The following is a 26,022-nucleotide window of genomic DNA, read 5'->3' on the forward strand; positions in this document are numbered from 1 at the left end:
AAAAGCAAGGGGCGCATCGATTTCTCAAAAATCATCAAGCCAAAAATGGAAAAGCTAGCACAGGCCCTACAGTGGTTGACCCAAGTCAGGTACACGGATTACCACTAGTCGATCGTGCCCAACATCTTGTTGAGACTGGCAGAAACCCAAGTCACTTACTGGGCAGATTACTTTTGTAATTAGATGCGAGAAGACCTTAAGACATGAGGTCATCGACGGTAACCCAATGCTGTACATGCCCATTCTCTATCATATGCTGCAGGGTCAGCCGCCCATCGGCTACGGGTTGGCCGACAAGATTGCCACGGGACCAGTACTAGTAGATCAAGAGGAGGCAGAGGTCACCCTCGAAGCGAGCACGAACAGAGCCCGCACCACTCCTGTCAACCGCCCCACTCAACCTAACCCAAGTTAGTTGCTCGCCCAATGTGAAGATTGCCACAGCTACTGCAAGCGTTCTTACACCGACAGTATCCCCAAGCCAAGGGCAAGGGTGTACAGCAGGAGCCCATCACAATCGATGATCTCCCGACAGACGAGACGATCACCATTGGCCTCCACCTAGGAGTGCAAGTTGTTTCGACAACCCCCGTTGCACCCCAGGTCTCAGCCTCAGCCATGTCCCACCCACAAGAGACCACCTCCTTCGTCATCGGCTCTGATACCAATAAGAGGAGAGAAGGGAGTGCAAGGAGAGAAGGGAGAGCAAGAAGTGCAGAATGTGACTGCAAGAAGTGTAGAATACAACGAAAGAGTAAAGCATGAAAACTCCAAAGACTAGATTTTCATTTAGAGTAGTTTACGGCATGCTCTTTACAATCCAGGCTAAACACTTGGGATATTGGGGTGACTCAGCAAGGTAGTAAATACAAGAGCATCCTCGCATCTGCCTGATGACAACAACTTTACTGCAGAGACTCCATTGAGCATGGACTTCCCTTTCACAAATGTGTCTGAAAAGGCTAAGATTGCAGGGCTGAGTCATAAGAGGAGTATGAACAGAGGGACATTTTTTGGTGAAAGGCCGAGGTTCTGGAAGATGGACAAAATGAGGAGGCATTTACAAGCAGGGGCTTTTTGGAAGGCAAGGCGAGAGTGGTGATGAGGGAGCGAGTTCCTTCATGTCGAGCGGGGGGAATTTATAGGCAGGGTGAGGCATTGTGTTCTCATCGCCGCGCCTATAGAGCCATGTGATTCGCCTGCGAGACCATGTGATCCTTGTCAGTCGACATGTGATCTGCCAGTACCTTTCGGTGGGATGTGATGGAGGTCTTGCCAGGGACAGCTGGTAGTGTCTATCCATTTTTCGATGGGATTTGACTCTTCTAACAGTGGAGGTCTTACCAAGGACAGCTGGCAATGTCTAACCACATTAAAAACTAAAATCTTAAAAACGAGTGAAGGTCTTACTAGGGACAGCTGGCAGTGTCTATTCACCCTCTTAAATTAATGGGGGTCTTATCGATTTTCTCGACAATGTCTACCCATGTACAATAAATAATAAAATTTAATTAGATGGGTCACTTAGCATATCAGCCATGCTATTATGGATTCCTTTTTTCCATTCTATTTTGAAGTCATATCTTGAGAAGAACTCTTGCCATCTGGCAAGTCTTCCTCTTCCGATTTGGCCATCTATCTTTCGGGGGTGAGGAAAGTGCGAAGGTTTTGATTGTCAGATCTTATGATAAATTCTTTGTTAAGCACAAAAATTTCAAACCTTTGGATGGCGTGTTTGACTGCTAGAATCTCTTTTTCATTAGAGTGGTATTTTTTTTCCGTTGTTGTGAAAGTTCCGCTACCATACCCACAAATATTTTCTGATCCATCAAGGAGCTTTTCCAGTAAAATTGCTCCCCAAAACTTGTCAGAAGCGTCTGTCTCAATGATAATGAGAGCGTCTTCTTGGGGCATGCTGAGTTTTGGGAGGGTTTTCACCTTTTGCTTGATGGTACGAACTGCTTGTGTTTGTTCTTCGGACCATGTTGGACCATCTTTCTTCAAGACCTCCTGGAGGGGGGCTCTGTCTTTTGCCAAATCATGATAAAATTTGGAGAGATAATTTAAGCAACCCAAAAACCTTTGCAATTGTTTTTTGTCTTTCAGTATATCTGGAAAATTGAGAAGTTTTAAGCCAACATGATCTTGCATTTGGATTTGTCCTTTGTAAATATGCAATCCCAAAAACTCTATTGCTTCTTTTGCCAAATGTATCTTGCTTTCCGAGCGAACAAGGTCCTTGGAATGAATTACCTCGTATAGTGTGATGAGATGCTTGTAGTGCTCTTGCAAAGTCTTGCTGAAAACCAAAATATCATCAATGTAAACTGCACAGAAGTCGTGGTACTTACCAAAAATATCATCCATCATTTTTTGAAATTCGACAGGGGCAGTTTTGAGTCCCATGGGTAACACATTCCATTGGTAGAAGCCTTGAGGTACCACAAATCCAATTTTACCCCTATCTGCTTCCATCAAGCCAATTTGCCAGAATCCAGACTTTAGATCAAATTTTGAAAACACTGAAGCTCCTGCTATCTTTTGCATGAGGTGCTCTTTGTTAGGAATTGGATAATTCACAGTAATTAGACACTGGTTCAAGGGTTTGTAATTGATAACTATTCTTTTCTTGCTTCTCTTTTGTTCTGAATGCTTGTTGACATAAAATGCTACAGCTACCCAATCTGATTTTGAGCGGGTGATAAGGCCTAACTTCTGCAATTCTTCTAGTTCATTCTCACAAAGAGATCTGTCTTCTTTTGTAAATCCATATGGGGATTCCTTGAAGGGCTTGCTACCTTCTTTCAAAGGTAATGATACTGAGTAATTGAATACTTCTTTAAAGGCTAATGGGGATTCTCTACTACAATCTTTGATAAATTTTTTCTTCAACGCTTCCACTTCTTCATCAATTTGAAAAAACTCATAGCTGCTGGAAGCTCTTACCATTAGAGTGTCTTGTTGGTTTGTCTGGAAAGGATGTTCCTTCTTCTGTATTACTTCCATTGCTGCAGCCAAGAAGGCAGCTTGTTGACTTTTTTTTGCATCTTTCTTCTCTTCCCACTGTTGGATAATGCAGATGATATCTTCTTGTGAATATTCATCCGGTGCCTGTGCATCTTGGAATGCTTGTTGAGCTGCTTCTGAGTCTTCTCTCTCATCTGTAAAAGTGCAGTCTTGGACTATAATGGCTTCTTTGTGTTCTTGGACCATAGCAACTTGTTCTAAGTTGTCTATTGGTTTGATTTGGTAAGTTGTTTCTTCCTTGCATGGGACTACCACAAACCTTCCATTCATATGCAATGCTAGCCAGGAAAGAGAAAAACATACTGGAACATGCTTAGAGAGAAAATTCATACCTAGTAAGACATCATAACCTTGGGAGTCCATTTGGTACCAATCAATTTCTGCATTTTGTCCCATGATACTGATTGGGAATTTTCTTGAGATCAAATAAGATTTTATAGTACCACCTCCTGCAGTTCTGCCCTTTAAAACCCTTGTTCTTTGGAACTTTATTCCAAAACTTTTCAGGAATGGAATTGTATTTGCAAAGATTTGATTCTGCTCCTGAATCTACAAATGCTGTCAACTCATATGGTTCATACCTAGGAGGGTGCATCATGATTTTTATCCTCATGGTCTTTTTCCCCCCATTGTCTTGATCAGTCTTCATCATATCTTTTAGCAGATCTCTGGAAGTAAGCTTTAGAGTTGGCTTTTCTGGTTTTTGGATTGTCTCTAACCTACCTTCAAACTGCGTAATCTGCACACTCACTCCTTTCATTTGCTTCTCAACTTCTTCCACATGCTTAGAAAGCGAGCTAAATGCTGTCGATAATGCATTGATTTGATTTGCTATTGAAGATTCATGTGGGAGATCTCTTACCATCTTTTGTTGTTGGGGTTGCTTTGCTCTGTGTTGATCTCCTTGTTCCATAGGCCATGGGTCACGACTAATGGACTTGCCATCACTATATCTCTCATTCCAAGATGAATAGTGTAATTCATGGTTAGAGTTCGGACTGTTCCCATCGAAGTCGTAATCCCAAATTGGCCAGGCCAGGCGTTAAGCCTTTAGGTAATATCTTCTAAAATATTGGACGGCGGACCTGGCTCAAAAGACTGTTGCTGAGTAGAAACAAGTGCAGGACATGTAGTGTAAGTGGGGACTATGGTTTCAATCTGTGGAGGGAATACCAAAGGGGAACTATAGTCAATGATGGGTGACTGATTCAAGGGGTTGCCATAGGAGAGCTTCTTTTTCTGCAAAAAAGTTTTTTAGAGGTGGTGGCATTGAACCAGCCAGAATTGCTTATGGGGCTTCTACCACTGATTCTTGGTCACTTGTGGTTAGCAATATTCTTTTAGAATTCTCCCAAAAATTCTTGGGTGAAGCGAATGCCTCTGCGGGGGGATCAAACATTAAAAAATCCTTCCTTTGCTGTGGTTTAAAATTAACAGGAATAGGACTTAGCTTTGTAGGCAAAGACATAAGACCTGTATGCCAGAGAGGCTTGGTAGCTTCCACTTGTATCTGTGGCTCTGTTACTACCGGTACTAAAGGTATTGCAAGAGGCTGAACATTTTGAGGCCCTAAGTCGTTGATCTTGCTTGCTACTTGGGCCACTGTACCTTTGAGCTCTTTCACGTCTCTTGCGATTAGATCTAGGCACTCTTGGACCATCTGGTTGTGCAAGTTGCACCAATTTAGTTGTTGGTTTGCCAAAGGCTGAGCCGCTTCTTTTTGTACTACTACAAATGGAGAAAACACAGCTTTATCAGATCCTTCATGGGTTAAGCTTTCGAAAGGAATAGTTTCTGGCCATTTCTGATCCTCAAATTCTAGGGATCTGAACATCATCATATCCTGGAGGGTGCTTGCATTGCTGATGACTTTGTCAAAATTGCTTCTATTCTATGGCATGTCATTCACTGCAACGTGCTTTCTATAACGTAGTGATGCATTAGAACCATGATCTTCTCCAGGCAGTTGCTCGGGGTGGAGATTTAGACTAAGGTGCTTCGTCGCCATTTTCGCTTTATTTTTAAAACTGTAAATCCCATGCGAGTCAGATTCTTGAATCAAAAGAGGGAACTGTTTAGGATCTGATTCAGAGTTGATGGCTTCATAGTCTATCTCCCATTGGGTTGGTAAAACCACATCATCATATTTAAATGGCACTACATCTCCATGAGATTGTCTATATAGAATGCATTCAACTTTGTTAGGAACGTTTCTTGGGATAGGATTTATCGTATTCACCAAGAAACAGCAAGATTGGATGTGGATAGCAGCAAACTCAGATGAGGGTTTCATATCTAGACCTTTCACCTCAACATATAACCTAATGGCAGTACTCATGTGTGGATCATATAAAGACATTTTGAAATTTGGATATATATATATATGTCCAAGTCGGCCCTTTTGCTAAACTTCCTCGGATCATTCCAATCCTAGCATGGGGCAAACGTTTGTGACGGGTGTCACACAACATGGCAAGGCAAGATGCATTAATGCCTGCTTTGAATAGAGGTTCTATGGCAGCAACAAAACATCCAAAATGGATGTAGCGATATCCTGTTTTTTGGAAACATTCTATCTCTTGTTCTGAAAAGATAGGAAGGTAGACACCTTGGGTGCCTTCATTCATGATATCTACAATGATTTCAGAGACTTTTATATGACTTTTTGCTTTGAGAAAGGACTTCGAAAAGGTAGAGAGCTTATATACACTGGAACCAGATATTGCTGGCATATTCCATTGTTGAGGAGTCCAATCTGCAAGCTCATTGGCTTGGGCTACCATGCTGCTTGGAGTGGATCTGGATCTCAACATGGTCAAAGCAGAGTTAACGGATCAAGACAAGAATATAATATGCACTATGCTTGAAACACCAAGATATACAAATCGTGATGGTGAGCAAATCGATTATTCTGTCAATCTATCTGGTGTTTTCAGCAATCAATCAGCATTCCATATTCCTAATAGGATTGATCCAAAATCTCATCTTTTACCAAGAAAGATTGATGTTCACAAGGATAAGTATGAGCAGCAATCTTAGATGATTCTCCTCCTACAATGATAGCAAGAGAAAGTGAAAACTCAAAATGTTCTGATGAAGAATGAATGAAACAAATATAAGTGGGATATTTTGTAGGGGGAGAAGTGCGGTATTCAGAATGTGAAGCATTTGTAGCAAAGAATAACTCATAAGAAATTCCGAAGTGATGGTACTGAAGCAACATGAAGAGAGAACTAGGCTCTGATACCAACAAGAGGAGAGAAGGGAGTGCAAGGAGAGAAGGGAGAGCAAGAAGTGCAGAATGTGAGTGCAAGAAGTGTAGAATACAGGAAAGAGTAAAGCATGAAAACTCCAAGGACTAGATTCTCATTTAGAGTAGTTTACGACATGCTCTTTACAATCAAGGCCACAACGGACTAAACTTCGAGGACTCTGGGTTGGAAGACCGCGAGTAGCAAGAATTGCATATGTACCGAGAGGTCTCCGCACAGTTGGCCACATACACACTCGCCCCATGCATTATTCCCCAAACCCTCCGAATACACTTCGACGCCCTCCGTGCATAGAATCTCATCTTCCACCTCAACCTCACTACTCCACTCCCTCCTAACGCCCTCCAAACTATCCTCCACCGCCGTAATCCCAATCATTGCCACCCCATTCTTGCCATGTCTTATTTCTCGTTAGACCTTCAGCCATCTAGTCTCTCTCTCCTTTGCCCCTCTGACCTCCAGACCCTTGCCACCAATCCAATTTTGCTTAACTTCCAGGCATGGTGTCGGGTCATCACGAAGTCCACCAATTATCCGCCGTAGGACAATGATATGATGCAATTAGCCAAGCCTGAGGAACTCAGCCCATGGGTGTAAACTCCTGATAGTCTTCAAGATGACATTAATTGGATGTAGACCTATGGCCAAGCCTCCGCAATACAAATGCAAGGGCATCTCACGGCTTACTGCTCCATTGCCTACCATCCCCTTGGCATAATAATACTTTATAACCGGGTAGCTCTCCAAGACTCCCTTGAGTCCTTGGTTAGCAATTTTGATACAATCCATGTAGCATACCCCAAGAAAGTTGCCAAGGAGGAGGGCCAAGAAGCCATAACTATATTTAATTCTTCTGCCCCACCTACTGAGCTCCCACATTCGCCTCCCATTAATCCCGCCCAAGCCACCCAACAAGCCACCCAACCCATCCCACCCCCCCTTCCTTGCACAAATCTTCTTGAATACTCTTCTAATGCCTCTAACACTAGTACCACACAACACGGTACCTCCCAGTCCATCTCATCTTTTGCTCAATCGACCTCCCAGATGAGGCCCTCAATACACTGCTTAAGTCAGCCCATTTTGTACATACACTCGCTGACACGGTGCCCACAGTGAGACAGCGGACAAGGAACCCATGCCAATGGAAGATGACGAGGTTCCTCCAACTCCTCCTTCCTCCCTGCCAAAAGATGTATAGTGGAGACCCGACCTACAATCATTCCAGAAACTGCCTGACAGTGCACTCATGCACCATTGGAAGAAGCAATTTGAAGGCTCCCACCTCCACCTCTATGAAATCCTGGAAGTGCGCCCCCTTACATAGTTCATCACCCAGTCCTTCAATGACTGGCGGCAAACACATCAGAAGCACACACGAGGAGGTTATCACCTCTCCCCCGATGCTTCAATTCCCCTCACTGATGCCAACGCCGATCTCCAGCCTCGTTGGTGCATTCCCTTCCTAAAAAAGGAGTAATTTTGGTGCTACTACCACAGTGCCCATGTCGACCGACGGATCCACCCCTTGTACATGCCCATGGAACATCGATGGACTTGGGTTGAGTTCCGCGAACTCCAGCAATAGGACCCCAACATTTTGTACAATTTTCCAAAGTACAATTTTTCAAAAGAGATGACACAGGAGGGATTTTGCTTTTGCCTCCAGTCGTTCAATGACACGTATGGATCTGTCTGTCCCTGATTTCACCGTCATTGCAGCGGTCCACTTCAATCGCCTACTTCTCTTACTCCTCCACGATCTCCCTACTCACAGTCGACTGATTGATGACAAGCTCCACAATCTTAATAATTAGATTGTCTTCAACCCCGACATTGGCCCCACTCAATTTTAGGACCTCCGCCTCTACCTCTGAGTCAGTAATCTCCATGGCCATCACATCCACACATATGAAGACACCCATTTTTGGAAGTTCCACTCGTACTTGACTCTTGGCTCACTCCCCGCCAATTGGACTGCTATGCAATCCTTCAGACGGTCCTCTCCACCCACCTCCTCTAGTGCGGCTGATCCGAGGGTGGCTCAGCAATAGGAAGGGTAGCATGTTAACATCCACAAAGCATAGTCGTAGAATGCACGGTAATCAGTGATTAGGCTTCATGATTTACTTGAACGGTTGCAACCATGGAGGAAGTATAGTGTAGGCTCCACAAGGTTTGAGCCACAGATAACCTAAGCGGTTCCAGGCTTCACGAGTTTTGAGCTGCAAATAGCTCAAGATCGGCCTCACCACTCTAGGTTTTGAGTCTCGTATACAGGTTTTGAGACTCAAATGGTTTAGGACTTAGAGGCGCGAGGCTAGCACAAGCGCTATTTGGCACTCTTATTTGATTAACACAAGTGCTATTTTTGACACACAAGAGTGGAATAATAGAGGAGAGATGGAAAGGATAGTAGAGATGCCTTGGCACCCTATGGGCCCAAGAGCCTTACGAATGTAAAGAAAGGGAGAGTGCAAAAAGGAAAAGGGTTGGCCCTCCCTTCAAAAGGTGACTTGTATAAAAGGCCAAATGGTTGACTTTGGTCTTCACTATTGTATGCACAAGTTTGGAATACGAGCTCCCTCTTCTCTTCCAAGAGTGTCTTTGGGTGTTCTCTTGTTTCCTTTGTAGTGCCTTTGTGTTTGCCACTCCATCCCCCTTCAATCTCTCCTTCTCCCTTCTCCCTCCCTTCTCCCCTCTCTTCTCCCTTCTCCCCCTTCCCTCTTTCTCTCATGGAAACACATTGCAACAATCCGGGAGCCGCTTGAGTGACACATGCGGATGGCTCGTGCCTTGCCTTGCTCTCACAAGGAGTATCTTGGATTGGAGGCTCCGTTGGCATTCCTTCAAGATCCCCATGACATGCGAGTCACTGTTGAGACTACTCAATGCACCTTGCTTCCACTCTTAATCCTGCATATGGGCAGAAGGCATCACCTCATGGGCAAAAGGCATCACCTATATCTTGTTTATGCTTCCACTCTCAATCCTATATATGGCAGAAGACATCACCTATATCTTGTTCATGCCCACATTATCAACAATAGTTGCATACCTGAATGCTAGAGGAAGTGGGAGGCCTCTCTAGACTGTCATAGAATTCTACTTTGGTGGTAGATGCTATAGCACCACATACTCATAGTCATGTCGATGACTATCATTCACCTACCCCCTCAATTTCTTTTATACACTTTCAAGATCACTAGGGAGATATGTAGGGTCATTGCAACTCCTACAACACTAACTGCATAATTTGCAAATTTGACTGCCTGATGTGGGCTAATATAGCTTGATTTGATTTGACCAATTTGATACAAACTATTTTCTAATGAGGGACCCGATCCAATATATAGGCCTCTTTCATGGTGCTCACACCATGCAATCTGTAGCAATTCAATAGTCAAGCCTCCAACATAAGCATCATATAATGATATTTGTCTTAGGTAACCCTCCAATGCCAACCATCCATGTTTGGATTTAAAAAAAATTGTGTTTGGAGTGTTGGAAAGTTCCTCAAAGTCAACTAGCAAATAAGCCAACATAAATTGCATTGCAATCCAAAAGAAAACAAAGCTCACACCCAGATGCATGTTACTTGTATGAACCACAAACTTATTCGTATGAGCTATCTTTTCCTCCCACCAAGAGCACTCCATTGGTCCAAGCTTGGAATGTCACTTGCCTGAGCACATGGGGGATTCACTAGTAGTAATAAGGAGACGTCACTTGTGTGCAATAAATATATGAAAATTTCCCTTATCTACCCCCTATTTACGGGACCTTACCTTATAAAATGTACCTTCCTTCCCTTATATAACCCCCTCCCTAACACTCACGTGGTACCATATGATAAACCCTAGTGGACTCCCCAGGCTTGAGCATGGTTGTTTCTCCACCATGCTCTCACAATACATGACTATTCTATAGCATTCCTCTAGGCTTTGCAGTGTTCTAGTGTGTGTCAATGCCTCTGCTATACATATTTACATGTGACTCTACAATCGTTTCTTCCAATGAAAAACACACACATGATCGCTATTTTTCCTTCAACGACATTGTATGCCCCTCATCATACTATGTATAGTCCTCACTAACTATAACCCATGAAACTATGGTGAATTGAATCTAAGTTTTTGAATTTCATTATGACTAAAAAACACATATGATTATGTGTCCTCTTACTTGAACTCACATGTGATAATTGTTAGTATCTTCGACACACCACAAACATAAATTCCACCAGTAGATGGACTTGCAATGCTTAATTAAGGTAGCAACACTAATTCATACCCATTGGTTACCCATTTCCCACCCAAGCTTGGGCACAAGGCCAGTGTGTAAACATCCTCAACCCACATGTGATATTCATAGAAATAATTCCCTCAGTCCCCAATGAATACACGTCCAATTTTGGCATTGAAAATTTTAAACCCTACCTTCCATATCTGTTGATTTGGCACCACCCCTCCTCTATCTATTGCTCACAAAATTAATTCCTCTATTACCATCCTATACATCTGCTTAGTCCTACACCAACCAATGATGCATTAAAGGAAACCAATAGGAACAAATAAATGCTACTAATACTCTAGCCCACAGAGTACAAGAGCTCATAATTCTCGGATGTTTGAATTTGTGGATAGTGTAGCTTAGAGGGTCCCCACACATGCTAGTAGGTCTCTCTCAACGCTAGTAGCAATGAAATTTGAAGGCCCCATCTAAAAAAAGGCTAGATTAGCAAAAACCTTTGGTGGTCCAATGCGAGAGCCTAGCTTGATTTCGGAGGATTCTAGCCCAACATTCCAATGCCCAAGTGTTGTGATTGGCCCACAGATATTGATGCTATTTAATGATTGGCTTAAAGAACCTGCAAATTCTTGTCATGTCCTAATTAATCACAATCTAGAATGACATTAACCTTCATGGGGACTTGCTTTTTGCAATATTGTCTTAGCATCTGATTGCTAGACTTTCTGCCTTGGTAGTACCACGAGGAAGTGCTCTTATTGCAAAGTACTTCTAGGCCCCAGCCTAAATGAATCAATAATCCAACATTGGCTTAACTCATGGATCTCACTAAAGGAGACAACACCATATGGATGAGAATCACTTGTTGTAGAGCTTTATTGAGTACTTTTGAATGCACTCACATTGCATGCCCCAACATTTAGCTTCAAACATATTGCTATCATCAACACACCACTTCATTGAAATCGAGATGATCCAATATTGCACTTGGAACTTCACCATATACAAAAGACTTAGTCCACTTCCCCACATTTGCTAGCAATGCTCTCTCGATGCCCCTAGTAGCTAGGTTGAAATGCCCCATGTTAGTTGCAATGCTGCAGGCTCCTTTCTTCGAGCTTTGCAATGCTAGTCCACTAGCATTGTTTTGAGGGTATGCTAGCATAACATGATACTACTTAGCATTCTATTTGGCCCAATGATTTTTATCGTACATGAAATTGGTAGAGACAACCTGTAATATTCTTGTTAGGCCTCATCAATTCTAACCCAAAATCAAGCTAGCCATTATGGGGACGTATCTTTGCAATGCTAGCTTGATTGATGAGATTTTAGCCTTGCACAACAATGTGGGGGACTGCTCTCAACATCCATGCAAGATGCAACATATCGCAAATACATTAGCTTGAATGGAATTTTCTTCATTTGCAATAAATCACAACTTGAGCTGAGCTGATTGCTACATAATGTCTATTCACCATATTGGAGCTACTCAAAGAAATTCAAAAGCCTCCATCAAATGGGGATTTAAGGATTGGTATATCTTGGTGTGGGATCTTCAACTTGAAGTCACACGTTCAACCTTGTCCTTTTAACTATTTGCGGCATGGCACATAGCCGACGGGCATCATGAAAATAGTCAAAGTGTGGCATGGAATGGGTTACATCCAAATCATGCAAATATAAGTGGGGACATACGACATGAGGAGGAGATCCAAGTACATTGTAGTGTAATCCCCAAGTTGAAGGGAATGGCTATTACCAAGGTTTGACAAGTCTTTGTTGGCATCACAATTCATGGGTCATGAGTTAACAATACCCATTATGTTATTTTCTTCCAAAAAATTATGTGAGATGCCCATGATCAAGCAAGAAATTATTCAAGAAATACATGTGCCCCTTGCAAAATGAAAGGTGGCAAAAAATGCACCATGCATCATTAGGAAAGGAAGGCGAAGAAGCAATTAGCTTGGCAAGAATACATAGAATGGCATCACAATGTTCTAATGTGTAGTACGCCATGTATTGACCACCATTGGGGATCATTAGGTGTAAATCATAGCTCTAATGACTTTGAATTATCTCTCTTTTCCTCATCCAAAAGGAATCACCAACACGAGTTTGATGCTGGGAAAATGGAGCACCTCGACCCCCTTTCACTATGTACATCACCGCACATTTTTGTATCATTTGGTGGGGAAGGAGGAATGATGGGGTGGGAACACTTAGAGAGGTGTCCATGTGTTCATATTTGTGTGATGAGGCAGTGGATGATAGTTGGGTGATGGTGAGGCAGCAGAAAGGGGACAGAGGGGAAAGGAGGCTAAAAAGGGCATGTTCAATCTAAGAGAGGATAGTGGGGCAAAAGCTGAGAGAGAGAGAGAGAGAGAGAGAGAGAGAGAGAGAGAAAGAGAAAGAGAAAGAGAGAGCGAGAGAGGATGCGAAGGAAGGGAGACAAGAGGGACAAAGAAGGGGAATGACATTGGTGGGAGCGAAAGTGAGGGTTGATGCTCAATGATTGGTAATTTCCCAAAGAGTGTGAGGTTTGATGCTCAATGAGATTGGGAACGACTTAGAAGGGAGTGGATATAAAGTTGGTTTGGAGAAGTTGGATATGATTAGCAATGCATGCATTATAAATGACACCAAAGTGCAATCCTATAAACAACTAACCCTAAACTTTGAGTGTTAATGTTGTCATTTGTTCTATCACCCGTGCACGCCGTACTTAGGATTTCAAGAGCAAGCATCTTCATTGAGCAATGCACAGGGTCGAGTTAGCACCAAACACCTTAAGTTAGTTGTAGGTGAGTGAACCAAATTGTCAACATTATGGCGATCCTAATGGGAAAGGGTCAATTGAATTGTGAGTTGACAAGTTTAGTTCAAGAGATCTAGAGAACTGAGGTAGCAAGATTTTAATTGAGAGGTCAGTGAGTTTCATGTTGACCAGTGACAAAGTGAAACAACTGCTCCTTAAGTTAGTTGTGGGTGAGTGAACCACAACATCAACATTATGGCGATTCTGCTGGGAAAGGGTCAATTGAATTGTGAGTTGACGAGTTTAGTTTAGGAGATCTAGAGAACTGAGGTAGTAATCTTTTAATTGAGAGGTCAGTGAGGTTCATGTTGACTAGTGATGAAATGAAACAATTGCTGGGAAGTGTGGGTTATTACAAGAAATTTCTCTAAGTAACTCCGGATGAGTGGCACAGTCTAGTGGTGCGCCGGCATGTGGGATACACAAAGTATTCAGATAGCTACCTCGCTTGGAAAGAAGATGAAGATGCACGACCAGGTGCGAAGAGTTCTTGAACCAAAGGAATTCGGCTACATCTTACCATGAGAACTAGAGCGGTCTCAAAACTGGAGTTCAATGCCTGAAGGAGACTAGTAGAAGCATCGACTATCCAACACGAGTGAAGAGCATGAGAAGAGAGACTTGGCCATGCTATCCCAGGGGTGGAAGTTGATTACTATGCAAAGTTACAAGGACAGAACACTGGTCTTGGGCTGAGGCATCCCAGAAGATTTGCAAATCAAGGTCTGTCATGGCAGATGGAATATGAACATTCATCTACCGAAAGCTTGGATTTCGAGCAGTTGGCCATTTCCTCTGTGGAACATCAAAATGAACGTGAGACTAACCTAGAGAATGAAGAGAATAAATTTGACCATACTCAACTATTATTCCAAAGGAATTATGTCAAGAAAGATATGAAGGAAGAAGGCCAGCCATAGTGGGTGGCCAAAGGATCAATCGATAGGAAGAGTGATGAGCTTCTAATGGAGAGAGATGCCATCAAAGACCTAAAGTGAACATGAAATATCTTATGCAATTTTATTGAGTTTACCTTATCATGGATAGAAGTTCTACTCAGCCTACGGATGTATAATGACCTACACCCCTTAGGCCTGAATGGAGTATAATGCCCCGACTGCGGGATAGTCAACAACAACCTCATACACATGAAGGTAGGTATGATAGGTGGAGACCTATTGACTCAGTACTACTGAGCGGAAGACCTATCTACCTTGACTATGGAGCAAGGCTAGAACCACCTCTGGAACGAGCAGAGAAATCTAAGTCTAGTACCAAAGTCATGATAAAATTTCAAAATTTCAAGGGCACTGATGATCAAGACCCATATAGTCATTTGCAGAGTTTCTTGCGAGTTTACCACATCAATGGTGCCACAACAGATGAAGAATACATGGACTCTTTTCCATATACCTTAATAAAAAATGCTAAGAGATGGTTCAGCTAGTTCCCAATTGGATAGTGAAGTGGATAGACTGCTGCCAAGTCCCCGAATGAGCTCGTGTGTGTTGTAGGGGCCAACATCCAATTACAAAGCACATTGGCGGAGATGCAACAAACAAGGGTCGATCCAAAGCTTTACCAGGCTCAAGTAGAGATGCTGGAAAAAAAAATGCCCAGCTACGACAAGCGGCTGATGACACCGAAGAGTTAAAGGAGGAGAACACTCGTCTAAAGGCGAAGTTGGAGCAATACGCCCAATTTCAATCCCTTGAATATTTGTCTCCTCGAAGCTCCAAATCAACACACCAGTAAGCTGCCCCGAAGACAGCCACCAAACCATGATGATTCAACAGGACAAGCTGGTGTGCGTGAGCTCTCACAGGCCAATGCTCAGATAGGTACCTCGGGATAAAAGCCCATCGAAAGAGAAGGTCTTAGGCTCTAAGGCAGTGGAGGAAGTCACGGCCCAAGCACTTCTCCAGCTTGATCCAATGGGCCGAGTAAAGTACAAGAGTATGGTCACCCAGACTTGTTGCGTTTTGCAGATGCCGTAATACAAGTCACAATTTTGATAGATACATGCGACGTGGGGATCCAGACATCTGAGCAAATTTTGGATGCCGAGCCAATTTTGCCAAGGCAGGATCTTCCTGAGGCCGTGCCAGTAACTGAAATCATGCACTGAGTACCCAGTTAGGAGGAGATTCTTGTTAGATATTGTGCATGGCAACAAATTGAAGAGGTCGAATTCATTGCTCCCCCACAGTCCATGCATCAGGGTGTACTCAGGTCCAGTGTAGCCTGATCAGGACATAAAGGCCTTTAATCATTTTGTAAAAGAGCAAGCCGTGCGACGGCATAATATTTTCAAGGCTGAGCGACAATTGATCGCTACTCGTATCCGCCAACTACCTAAACCACCCCGACTATGCCCGAGCTTCCATCTTATTATTCAAAGATTTTGCTGGAGCTCGAGAAGTTGATTAGTAGCGATGTCATCGAGGCAGCGGCCATGCGGAATAACGTTCGGGACCTATGCAAAGATCCACTGACCAACTGGCAAGAGAGTGATACACGTTCGTCGCTACGCGATCAATTTTGAGACGGCAATGGATAACACCGATCCACATGAGGATCTAGTGGCCAAGATGTGGATTGTTGACTGCCTCACGAACGAGAGAGGCCCCCTATAAACATAAGCTTGGTATATTCGTGGCCTCCCCACCGGAAACAAAGTTTTCGCCTCGAGCCTTTAGCCACTTCTCCCCGATCCCCACCTGTAGATGAAGCTGGCCTCTCTCATCCACCTACTCGCTCCAATCCACCACAACGACAACAGCGCCATCCTTTGCAATGCCCCCCACGGTTTTAATCCAGGAACCTCACCAGTCTGAGGACACAGGTCAAGGATAGTCGAGACAAAATGTTAGCCCTCGGGTTAGGCTAACAAGGGTAGGATCCGCAATGCAGTTACCAAGTGCAGATTTGGTCGGAAGCGGTGGAACATTCTAGACCGAGCACCATTTACAATTGGCGGTGTTGGAGATTGCGACAAGTCTATAGTAGCAAGGAGCGGTGTGACGCACCAAGCGAGATGTCTTGTGGAAAGCGATTTAAGTAGTTAGTAGAAAGCGGTTGTGCCAAGGAGAGGCAAAGAATAAGAGAGCAGTGTGCCAAGTTCCCTCCCTCTCACCTGAGTTTGCTAGGTTAGGAAGCTTATTAAGTCTTCATTGCAAGCCGAGGCAGCTTGGTTGTAAGCGGAACAATATAAGTTAAAAAATTCCCTTTGTTTATAGTTCCTTGTCCTTTATGGTGTAGTGCACTCAGTATTATACTTTCGTAAGTGTGTGTGTGTGGACTCGGAATTCTCCTGTCACCATCACACGGTTCTCTTGTAAACAACTAACACCGAACTCTGAGTGTTAATGTTCCCAATTGTTCTATCACCTGTGCACGCAATATTTAGGATTGCCAGAGCAAAAATGGTGTTCTCTGAAAGAAACTAGAAATGATGGTGATATGGAGAGACATCGATGATGATGGCAAAACAACGTGCTCTTCGAAAGTAAGTCCGGGTGTGGTGATTCATTTGAATTTCTGTGTGTGGGGGAATAAATGCTTGGTTCATGTAGGGGATCTGATAGACTACAATGCCTATCCAAATGGGAGATTGAAAATTTTCCATGGTGGCTACAGACTAATCTCAGCACACCTTTCAGAGATCACCTTCCACACAAGAAGCTCTCAATGCTACTCACAACCAGCATAGCATACTCTAACATATAATTGTAGAAGAGTCAGCACCAGGAGTAGACACCAGCACCACGAACCATCTGAACAAGGCAAGCCAGCATCACACACCATCCACAAGCCATCCGAGACATCAAGGGTCACCTCCAGGCTGCTGCCAATGGACACAAAAGATCTCCGACTCTCATGGAGCTCCCCTCAAATGGAGGTGAAAAAGAGAAAGCCAGAAGGAGAACCGACTGGATAAAGACATACGTCAAGCGCTGCATGCATGATTGCCAAGTGGCATGTCATTGCCACCATCCTGATTTAGACCAGTATTTAGCCATATCTGGATTTTTTTCCTAACATTCAGAAGCACCAGGCTTCCCACAGAGAAAAAAGCATGTCACTGAAAAATCAAACAAGATACCATTCACATAAACATTTACTTACAGTGCACTAACTTGTAAGCAACATACTAGCTATCTATGCAGAGACTGAAGGCAAATCACAGAATTGGGAGGCCTCAGGACTGCAAGGTTCTCGTTCCAATAGAAAACTGGCAAGGGGAGAGGTGCTACAATAATATTATAGAACATGAAAAATAGAATGGTGTCTGTACAAGCCCTGAAAAATGACTCCTTCCACATCTTTATCAATCCTCTCCTGCTATACCCCTCTCATTCACTGTGATTCAGATTCTATGTAAGAACATCTGAAGGTTTGTTATTGCATGCTCAGGCAAAAAGCTAAACGTCATTCCAGATCCCCTCCCAGTCTGATCAGCAAACAAGAGAAGCTTTATTTACTAATGTAAGCGTAGAATTCTCAAAAACAAATTCAGAACTGGAAACTTGCTGAACTTCACCAGAGCCAACAGAGTGATAAAGCCTCATCCTACAAAATTTTGAAATATTACAATTCGTTCTGTTATAGTACATATTCAGGCCACTGGCCAAATTCCTGGAGAATAGATTGATGGCATCTCATTGTCTCCCACATGTAATCCTACTGGATTCCAGGTGCTCAGTTCCCAGCTATAGGAAGACTTCTAAGGAACATTGACACAGCCGTTCATCCTCAGAACCATAGGCAACGTCACTGCACCAGCCCCGATATATATTGTACAGGCTACAAATTGGAGCAACAGAAAGCAAGATTTCACTGTTTTGAATTGGATTGAAAGTCTGAAATGACGGTTTCTTTTTCCCAAAACTGTTGTGTCCGCTGCCTCAACTTCACCCTTTGTTCATGTATCCGTCTTAATCGGTTACCCACACTCACAACCATATAAATTGTATGTGTGATGATGGGAGCAAGGATGTTCCCAGTCTGCACGGGGTTTGATTCAAGAATTAGATATGTCCTGCAAGTTTAGACCTGACTACACAATACAGAGGACATAAAGGAAAGCATTTTGGAGGTAAGACAGACAAAATACCTGCACCCATTCAAACCCAAGATACAAGGCCAAGAATGCATCAAGAAGCGGAGAGTATATTCTACGCATCTGACGCCGTTTGTACCAAGCTGCTCAGTTACAAGAAAAAAGGAAGGCATGTCAGCAGTGCAGTACATAGCCTTTAAAGGATGGTGACATTTAAACCCAGTGAAGTGACAACCTTGTAAAAAAACATCATACCTGCAAAACTTTTTTTCAAATCTCGTTGCGATTTGCTGTTCCTATACACTGGAGCGATTACATATGTAGGATCTGGGCACAACAATTTCAAAATCAGACCTAAACAAAATGATACATGCAATATCCATCCCTTTTCATAAAAAACTTCCATTCTGCAGAGACGCATAACATCTGTAGAAAATCCTGAAAGAATTGAAGCATTCATCGTGACCAAATTCAAAATCCAGAAGTTTCCCGAGTAGAAACGTCTTTTGCTTCATAAGTGATCTCAATGAGAAGATTAAAAGGTAAAAGTTATTCAGAAGAGTTTGATATGGCTCATATAGGACTTCATGATTTCCTTAACATTGAGATATGGAAAGAACAAGACAAGATTTTCATCTCTCAGGAATAAAATTGTTTGGAAATTTTTGAAACGATCTCAAACGGAAGAGTGATGACATGGTGCTTCAGATAAGATCTACCACATGGCAAATTGTAACATATCACTTACCCAATCTGCCATGTGTCATTTCCACATGGCCAAAGGTGTCTCGGACCTTGGACGAAATGTTTACGAAGACTGGCTACGAGGCGATGGAGTGACTGCAATGGAGGTAGGACCATGCTGGAAGTATCGGCAGTTGGTTAGAAGCCTTCTCTAAATGACCAACACCCAACCCGATATTGCTTTCTAAGTTGGCATTTCTGCCAGTTCTCTTCACAGCCAAAGAGACTCATTGGAAGGTGCCATAACGGACCACAAGGAGTCACAAGGTTACCACAAGATATCGGGTCATGCATTGGAAAGGAGTTGCATTCGACAGGTACTATGATTCGGATTGGGCTGGAGACTGAGACACTCAACGTTCCACTTCTGGCAATCATTTTTTGCTGGACTCCAGTCACTTCGTGGCTCAGCCAATGGTCGCACTCCTCCACATGGGGCATCTCATTCAACAGATGGGAGTAAGCCTGCAGCGAGTCAGCCTGCAGCGAGTCAGTGAGAGGGTGGTTTAGAAGTCACTGCCCCCCCCTGTGAGCTCCCATATGAGGACAAGGGGCAGTAGATTAAGTCTCAGGTAGGAATTGGAGGGGATTCTAGTACGATTCTAGGTGTGTACAGGCCTCAGTCTGCGGCATTTTGCGCACCCTCTGCTTCCAGAACTGCCACAGTAAATCCCAGCAAGGCTCCTATTTGGGAGGGACTAATGGGAGCAGCAGATCTGCACCTAATTGCCTGTCTGGTTGGCCAAGCAGTCTCATCATTAAAGGAACAGGTGGACAATAAAGCATTCTTTTCTGTGACCTTGCATCAAGGTAATCACCCCTTGTAAAAGCACAATCTGCTGTCGACCGCACCTAGGAGGTCTGATTCCTTATTCGCTCAAGCATGGGAAATCTCTCCTGCTTCTTCCATGGTGTGACAAATGGCAGCTGGGGCATAAATCTCAGAAGCAACAAGAAGGCCCATGGAAGGAGCCTTTTAACTTAAAAGGTACACGAGGAAAAAGGGGCTTCCCAAATGGAAGATCATTAACAGTAGACAAAATGTAGATAAGACTAACATGAGACGGTTCAGATTTGAGCCTGCGTGACCTTCAATGTCTCGTTAAGAATCAATGCTTTATGATGCCAAAGGCTTGCATACCCAAAGGCTAGGTGTCTAAATGCAAAAAGTCACAATAGAGTGTATCTTAAACTAGAGTAAGGCAGTTAATACTAAAGCATAATTGTAATACACATATAAACAGTACCTATTATGAAAGGCAATCTGATGTACACAAGTTAAAAGCAATTATACCTTGAGGGGAAGTGATGAAAAGAATTGAGCCTGTAAGGGCAGCAGTAAGTACAGCTGCAAGCGCATGTGCAAATGGAGCAAAGAACGGGAAAACTCCAGTCTACACCCACACAAACAATGTTACCAGCGAGTTAGGCTTCAAGGGGGCCACACATAAGCAGACATCATATCTTTGAGTGATAGACAGGAAGTTCATAGTAAGGACAGAACACTTGCATGCACAGGGACATGTGATATGTGAGCTCTGAAGAGGTGAAAAGAATGTGACACAATTTCCTCACCAAGGAAGCAATGCCATCAATTGGCCCTGCAATCTTGTCATCGCTTAAGAAAACATGAGCCAACCCCCCCTGTGCATGTCAGTCAAGAAACCGTTCATTTAAAAACTAACAAACAATGATGAGTGTTGACTACAGATAGCGACACGCAAATCACACCATAATTGAAAAATGGCAGCCAACCTGGATAGCAATTCTGAAAAAGACTTCTTCTGCAACTGACGCCATTGTTACCATAATCATGAGCTGAACAAAAAATAATCTATATTGAATATATGCTCAAAGATTTCATAAACAGACGGCTATACTTTCACTAAGTTTTATGATAAGACATTTATAAAATGAGCACTCCTATAGAAATCTGGGACTGCCCTCCGTGGCTGAACACACGCCATGTGCAAGGGTTTGTATCAAACAAAAAAACTGTGAAAGCGGAGAGATGTGATGCCCATTGTGCTCAAAGGAGGAACAAACGTTAAGAAGTGTATGAGGCTTTACCTGCCACGGTGACATTCCGACAAAAAAGCTCATCAATTCCTCGTCCTCAACATCCCTGATCGCTCTAGCCGGTGGAGATATTTTCACTACTTCATCCTGTCCAGAAAAAACGAAACAGCACTTCAGACAAATGTGTAAAAATTCCTCTCCTGCTGGCACTGTTCAGCAACTCTGAGAGCAGAACAAGCCAGCATAAAATAGCAACATTTGGGCAAGGTAATTACATCGAGAATAAACAGCAGAGCCATCATGGGAGGAACAGCGTAACCCAATCCTTGCATGGCTACGTCGGGACACAGATTAAAACCCCCTGCGTTATCAAGCCCAGTGAAATGACAGATGGCCTGCCCAGCAAGCGCCATCGCACCATACACGCCTGCAACTTACAGGGCGTGAGTAAGTGCAACAAATCTTACTCAAACAAGAACTGCGAAGCATATAGCTCCTGCAAAACATTGCAGCTCGTTTCCAATGAGAAACCAAGTGCCCCGTGTCTTACCGGCAGCGTAGATAAGGCGAAGACCCGCCCCAATCTGCTCCCAAAGTGGATCATTTTCATCCACCTCGCTTAAATTCTTTCCTCTCATCCAGGCCCCGTCCTGTACAGACCACTCCTTCGGATCAGCGAACATTTCTTACGCAGACAAAGAGAGAAAACTTGCGACAACTTTGATACCGACCCATCAATTCTTTACCTCGAACGCCCGCATATCTCCAGATTTTCCAAGCTTCGGATTAGTGTCTGCCCCCTCAGAACCAGGCCTGTGGAGAGCTTCAATCTGCGACCCAGACTGCTGCTCCCCGCTCTTCCTTCCGAGAGTTCTTCCCCCAAATGGTTGTGCTGCTGAGTCTAAGCCATACCGCCTACTCTTGATTCCTGAGTTCGAAAATTGGTGAGCGAAAGATCCGCCAAAATATGACGCTGCTCCGGCAATCCTCGAGTCGAACGAGTCGACAAACGAAGAGACAGTGATGTTTGTTTGCCGATTCAAGTTTGCGAGTAAACCTTGCGCCATTAACGAGAATTTCCCAGAGTACCCCAACTATATTAAAAGGCAAACTGATTACGGAATCCGCTGCGTCACGTCTCATATAAACGAATTAAGCGCGACGGAATATAAGCACAACCTGCATGCTTTCAGACTTCTGCAGGGAAGGGGTGTCGCAAAATCAATGTTGCGTCAGGTAACCTGCCTTGGGAGGGGTGAGAAGATGAGGCTGAGCTGCAGGAAGAAGGGCGCTGGCAGGTCGGAATGATGCAGGTCAGCTCAAAATAAAGGCTACAGAGGTGACGCCCGCGGATAGAAATGGGATGATAAGATCTTCGCGATAAGAAATGGAGGCGAAGGTGAGGGAGCAAGAGGATGAAAAATGGGTGGGGAAATGGAGGAAGGAGGAGGAAAGGGAAGCAAGTGAGGGAGGAAGTACCTGGAAAAATGGAGATGGAGGCTATGGCGGAGGAATTTGGCTATGGCGATGGAGACACAGAGGAGGTGGTGGTGGCTATGGCGAAGAAGATGAAGAAAAAGATCACAAGCTTCCTATTCAGAAGATCATTTGAACCTGCTCAGGTTCCCCTGATGTGGCACTCTCTCATTCGTCCACTTCCGATTATGTGGCACCCTCTCATTCGCCCTCAGAATTGCATTGTTTGGGTCCTCCAACATATAATTTGCTTATATAATATAATAATTGCTCTTATCCTATCAAGGAGATGGCGAGGGAGCCAAGCCATGGGGGGGATAGGATAAGCCAAGGGGCAATCCCCCTCGTATATTGCTTCGCTCTTCTCTCAGGCACATCAAGGCATATATTCTTCTCCCATCTTGCCGCCCCCGCATTTCAAGCCGCTTCCTTGTTGCTAGCAACCCATCTTACACCTTGTCCGAATATGGGGAAACCACCTCTCCACCCACGCATAGGCTTTGATCAGAATCATTGCCGTGCAAAGACTGTGAAACGGTGGAGATGGCACATGGCCCCCAGCCTGCAATTGAATTTGGCATGTCAAATTTGAGATCGCAATAGTAGAGACGCCAGCCCATGCTCTCGTTTGCCATGAGCGCTAGCAAATATGCTAGCTCGACAAACCATGGGAATGAGCTCTTACACCCCACCCCGCCCTCACACTTGCCCATTTGATTTGAGGGATGGATAGGTGCGCTTGCACATAGAGCAGACAAGCAAGGATGAAAATGTAGACACCAGCCCGTGCTCTCATGTGCCATGAGCACTAGCAAATCGTGGGAATGAGCTCTTACAAACCACCCTCACACTTGCCCATTTGATTTGAGGGATGCGTGGGTGTGCTTGCAGCAGATAGAGCAGTCAAGTAAGGAAGAAAATGTCACGGGTCCCATGTTTGTCAGCAACAAGTAGCCTTCACCATGGTTCAACGCTTTAGCAAGGGAGTCTGGTTGCCCAAGCTTTTGTCCACCCACTTTTTAACGATGTAACCATTTTCTGTCGGTTGATGTCCACCTCATCCCACAATTTTGGGCACTCGGTGTATAACCTCCCTCATTCCTACCATCCGTGGGCAATGGCATAAGTTGATGTGTACGCCACGCACCGTTCATCGATCTGTTGTGTTGCACAAAATGGGGAGCACCCATGCAACTCGGCAGCCTCGCCCCCCTTGTGCCCATCCGAAACATGCGCTCATGCTGGGATATGAACCCCTGCCAACCGATAGACAGCCTGCACCTCCAACCACATAGCCATGTCTCATTGCCTATTCTGATCTCCTTTTTTTCTATTTTAATTGTTCTCCACATAGTGTGTAACCACACATCAATCTACCCCTTCTCTCATGTGGGCAAGCACAAGAGGTGGTGTGTACCCACCCTTAGAAGAGTGCAAACGACAAGGCATTTTTGGCTATAACATAGGAGCCAAACATGGAAACCATGTTTGCTCCCATCCATACAAGTTTCTCATAGTCACTGTCTCCTATGAATTAGGAGGTATACTCTTCTTTCTATTATTGGAGATGAAGCTACATACCCAAAGCTCCTATTACCAAAGGCTAACATCACCCAAAAACTTGATGTTAGCTTCAAAATAGCAACTCCTTGAAATCTACCAATCTTTATGAAGTCAAATTCTCCTACTTTCCCATGCCAGAGGAGGATTCCAAGCCCACGGGAATGCACTCTTAGACTTTCCGATAGAAGGTTCACTCTACAACTAGCTAGAATGAGCACATTTGGAGGTGAATCTTGCACAACCTATTCTTGCAACTAACATCACACAAAATGGCAATTTTAACATAGCTCTTCTGAGCTACTAAATCACTGACGCAACTTTTGGAAACACATCACATTGGCCTTCCATATTTTAAGGGTGATGTATTTCCCCAACATGCGAATGCACTCTTAGCCCTCCAATATCTCCTATTGCTTCCTAGCCAACATCTTCACACACTCAAATTCAAATACAATCTATTTCATCCTCTCCACATGATATGTCTTTCATGTAGTTGTTTTACCAATTAGGTACACCACCTACCTCTTCAACAATTCTTTTCCTTATCTCTCCACTCCACAACTCCAATTTCAACCCTTCATAGTGTGTTATCCTTCCACAAGGATAAACCTTCAGCACATGCTCCATGCTCCTTGCTAGGTTGGCATGTGCATTTGTATTGATAAGCTTTGAAAATGCATTTACAAGTATTTAAAGGTTACGTTGAGGCATCTTCTAGCTTATCTTGTATATACAAGTGGTTGAAGCATCTCTCTCTCTCTCTCTCTCTCTCTCTCTCTCTCTCTGTGCACACGCGCGTGCGTCCGTGCACGTGTGTGTGTCTAGGCACGCATGCATGTGAGCATTTTGCATCATGCACATGTGTGTGTGTGTGTGTGTGCTTATTTAGATCAACACCGTTGCTATATATAGACCATCAAATTTTCACAAAGAGTATAGACCACTAACATGAGCATGGACTTCTAAAAGAGGAAACATCGCTCTAATACCCACCAGCAACATTTTGAACATACATCTAGCTCGAAGTAAGCATATCAATGTCATGAGCTTCGAGTCACAATTTTCCAAAAGCAAATAAATTGTGAGTGAAATCTGAGAGAAATCAATCCACCATACAAAAATCACTCCCCAAGGCTATCACGTGACCCCCAATCAAACTTTTTCCTATTACATCATCTTGCTAATTTTGGGAATAGCCTAAAAAGTATGGACCTCCCATTTTAATGGATGGGAAGGAATGTGAGTCGTCCTTTTCTCTAAAAGAGGGATCATTTTCATCAAAGTTGCCATTGTTCTATATACTTTTCCTTAAAAATGGGAATGCTATGCTATGAGAGGATACATTAAGAGGCTATTCTGTGGTATCTCCCTTATTGGAATAATTTTCAACATCTCTCAATCATTCAATTGCTTTGTGACAATAGAGGAACTAAGGAGGAAGAAAGGGAGAGTGTTTGACACTCCTTATTGATAGGCTATTACATGGTATTTCCCTTATTGGAATAATTTTCAACATCTCTCATAGATTCAATTGCTTTGTGACAATGGAGGAACGAAAGAGGAAGAAAGGGAGAGTGTCTGAGGCTCCTTATTGCAATACAATGCAAAAGTACATCTTGCAAATTTCCCCATGCATGACCTAAGCATGTTACTTTTCCAGAGAGTATGATGCTTACATTGTAGCCACGAGGGGGTCACCACTCATGCAGCTTTTGTGAAGATCAAGGGCAAATACCCATCTCACTAAGTAGCTTCCATAAAGCCGATGCTACATCTTACCCACAATG

General features: G+C 43.7%; 1 protein-coding gene across 1 annotated transcript; it reads right to left on the reverse strand.

Moving 5' to 3' along the window:
• Positions 1–17,825: 17,825 nt before the first annotated feature.
• LOC147890187 (uncharacterized) lies at positions 17,826–22,758 on the reverse strand. Its single transcript, XM_087390413.1, has 10 exons — positions 21,943–22,758; positions 21,747–21,846; positions 21,472–21,623; positions 21,248–21,343; positions 20,933–20,995; positions 20,753–20,821; positions 20,472–20,571; positions 18,689–18,760; positions 18,488–18,576; positions 17,826–18,378 (listed from the first exon to the last, which is right to left on the reverse strand). Exons 1-10 carry the CDS (start codon positions 22,261–22,263, stop codon positions 18,208–18,210), a joined length of 1,233 nt encoding a protein of 410 aa, XP_087246539.1. The 5' UTR covers positions 22,264–22,758; the 3' UTR covers positions 17,826–18,207.
• Between the last annotated feature and the right edge of the window lie 3,264 nt (positions 22,759–26,022).

This window comes from Dipteris shenzhenensis, chromosome 19, assembly GCF_047967505.1.
Source record: "Dipteris shenzhenensis isolate YYH24624 ecotype China chromosome 19, Dip_SZ_1.0, whole genome shotgun sequence".
NCBI lineage: Eukaryota > Viridiplantae > Streptophyta > Polypodiopsida > Gleicheniales > Dipteridaceae > Dipteris > Dipteris shenzhenensis.

Bases quoted from the DNA above. Each gene is read 5' to 3' on its own strand.
- LOC147890187 (XM_087390413.1), bottom strand. From the start codon at position 22,263: ATGGCGCAAGGTTTACTCGCAAACTTGAATCGGCAAACAAACATCACT. The intron at 20,572-20,752 runs GTGAGGAAATTG...GTGTGGGTGTAG, and splicing joins TTGATGGCATTGCTTCCTTG to ACTGGAGTTTTCCCGTTCTT. The intron at 18,577-18,688 runs GTATGATGTTTT...GTAACTGAGCAG, and splicing joins TTTGAAAAAAAGTTTTGCAG to CTTGGTACAAACGGCGTCAG.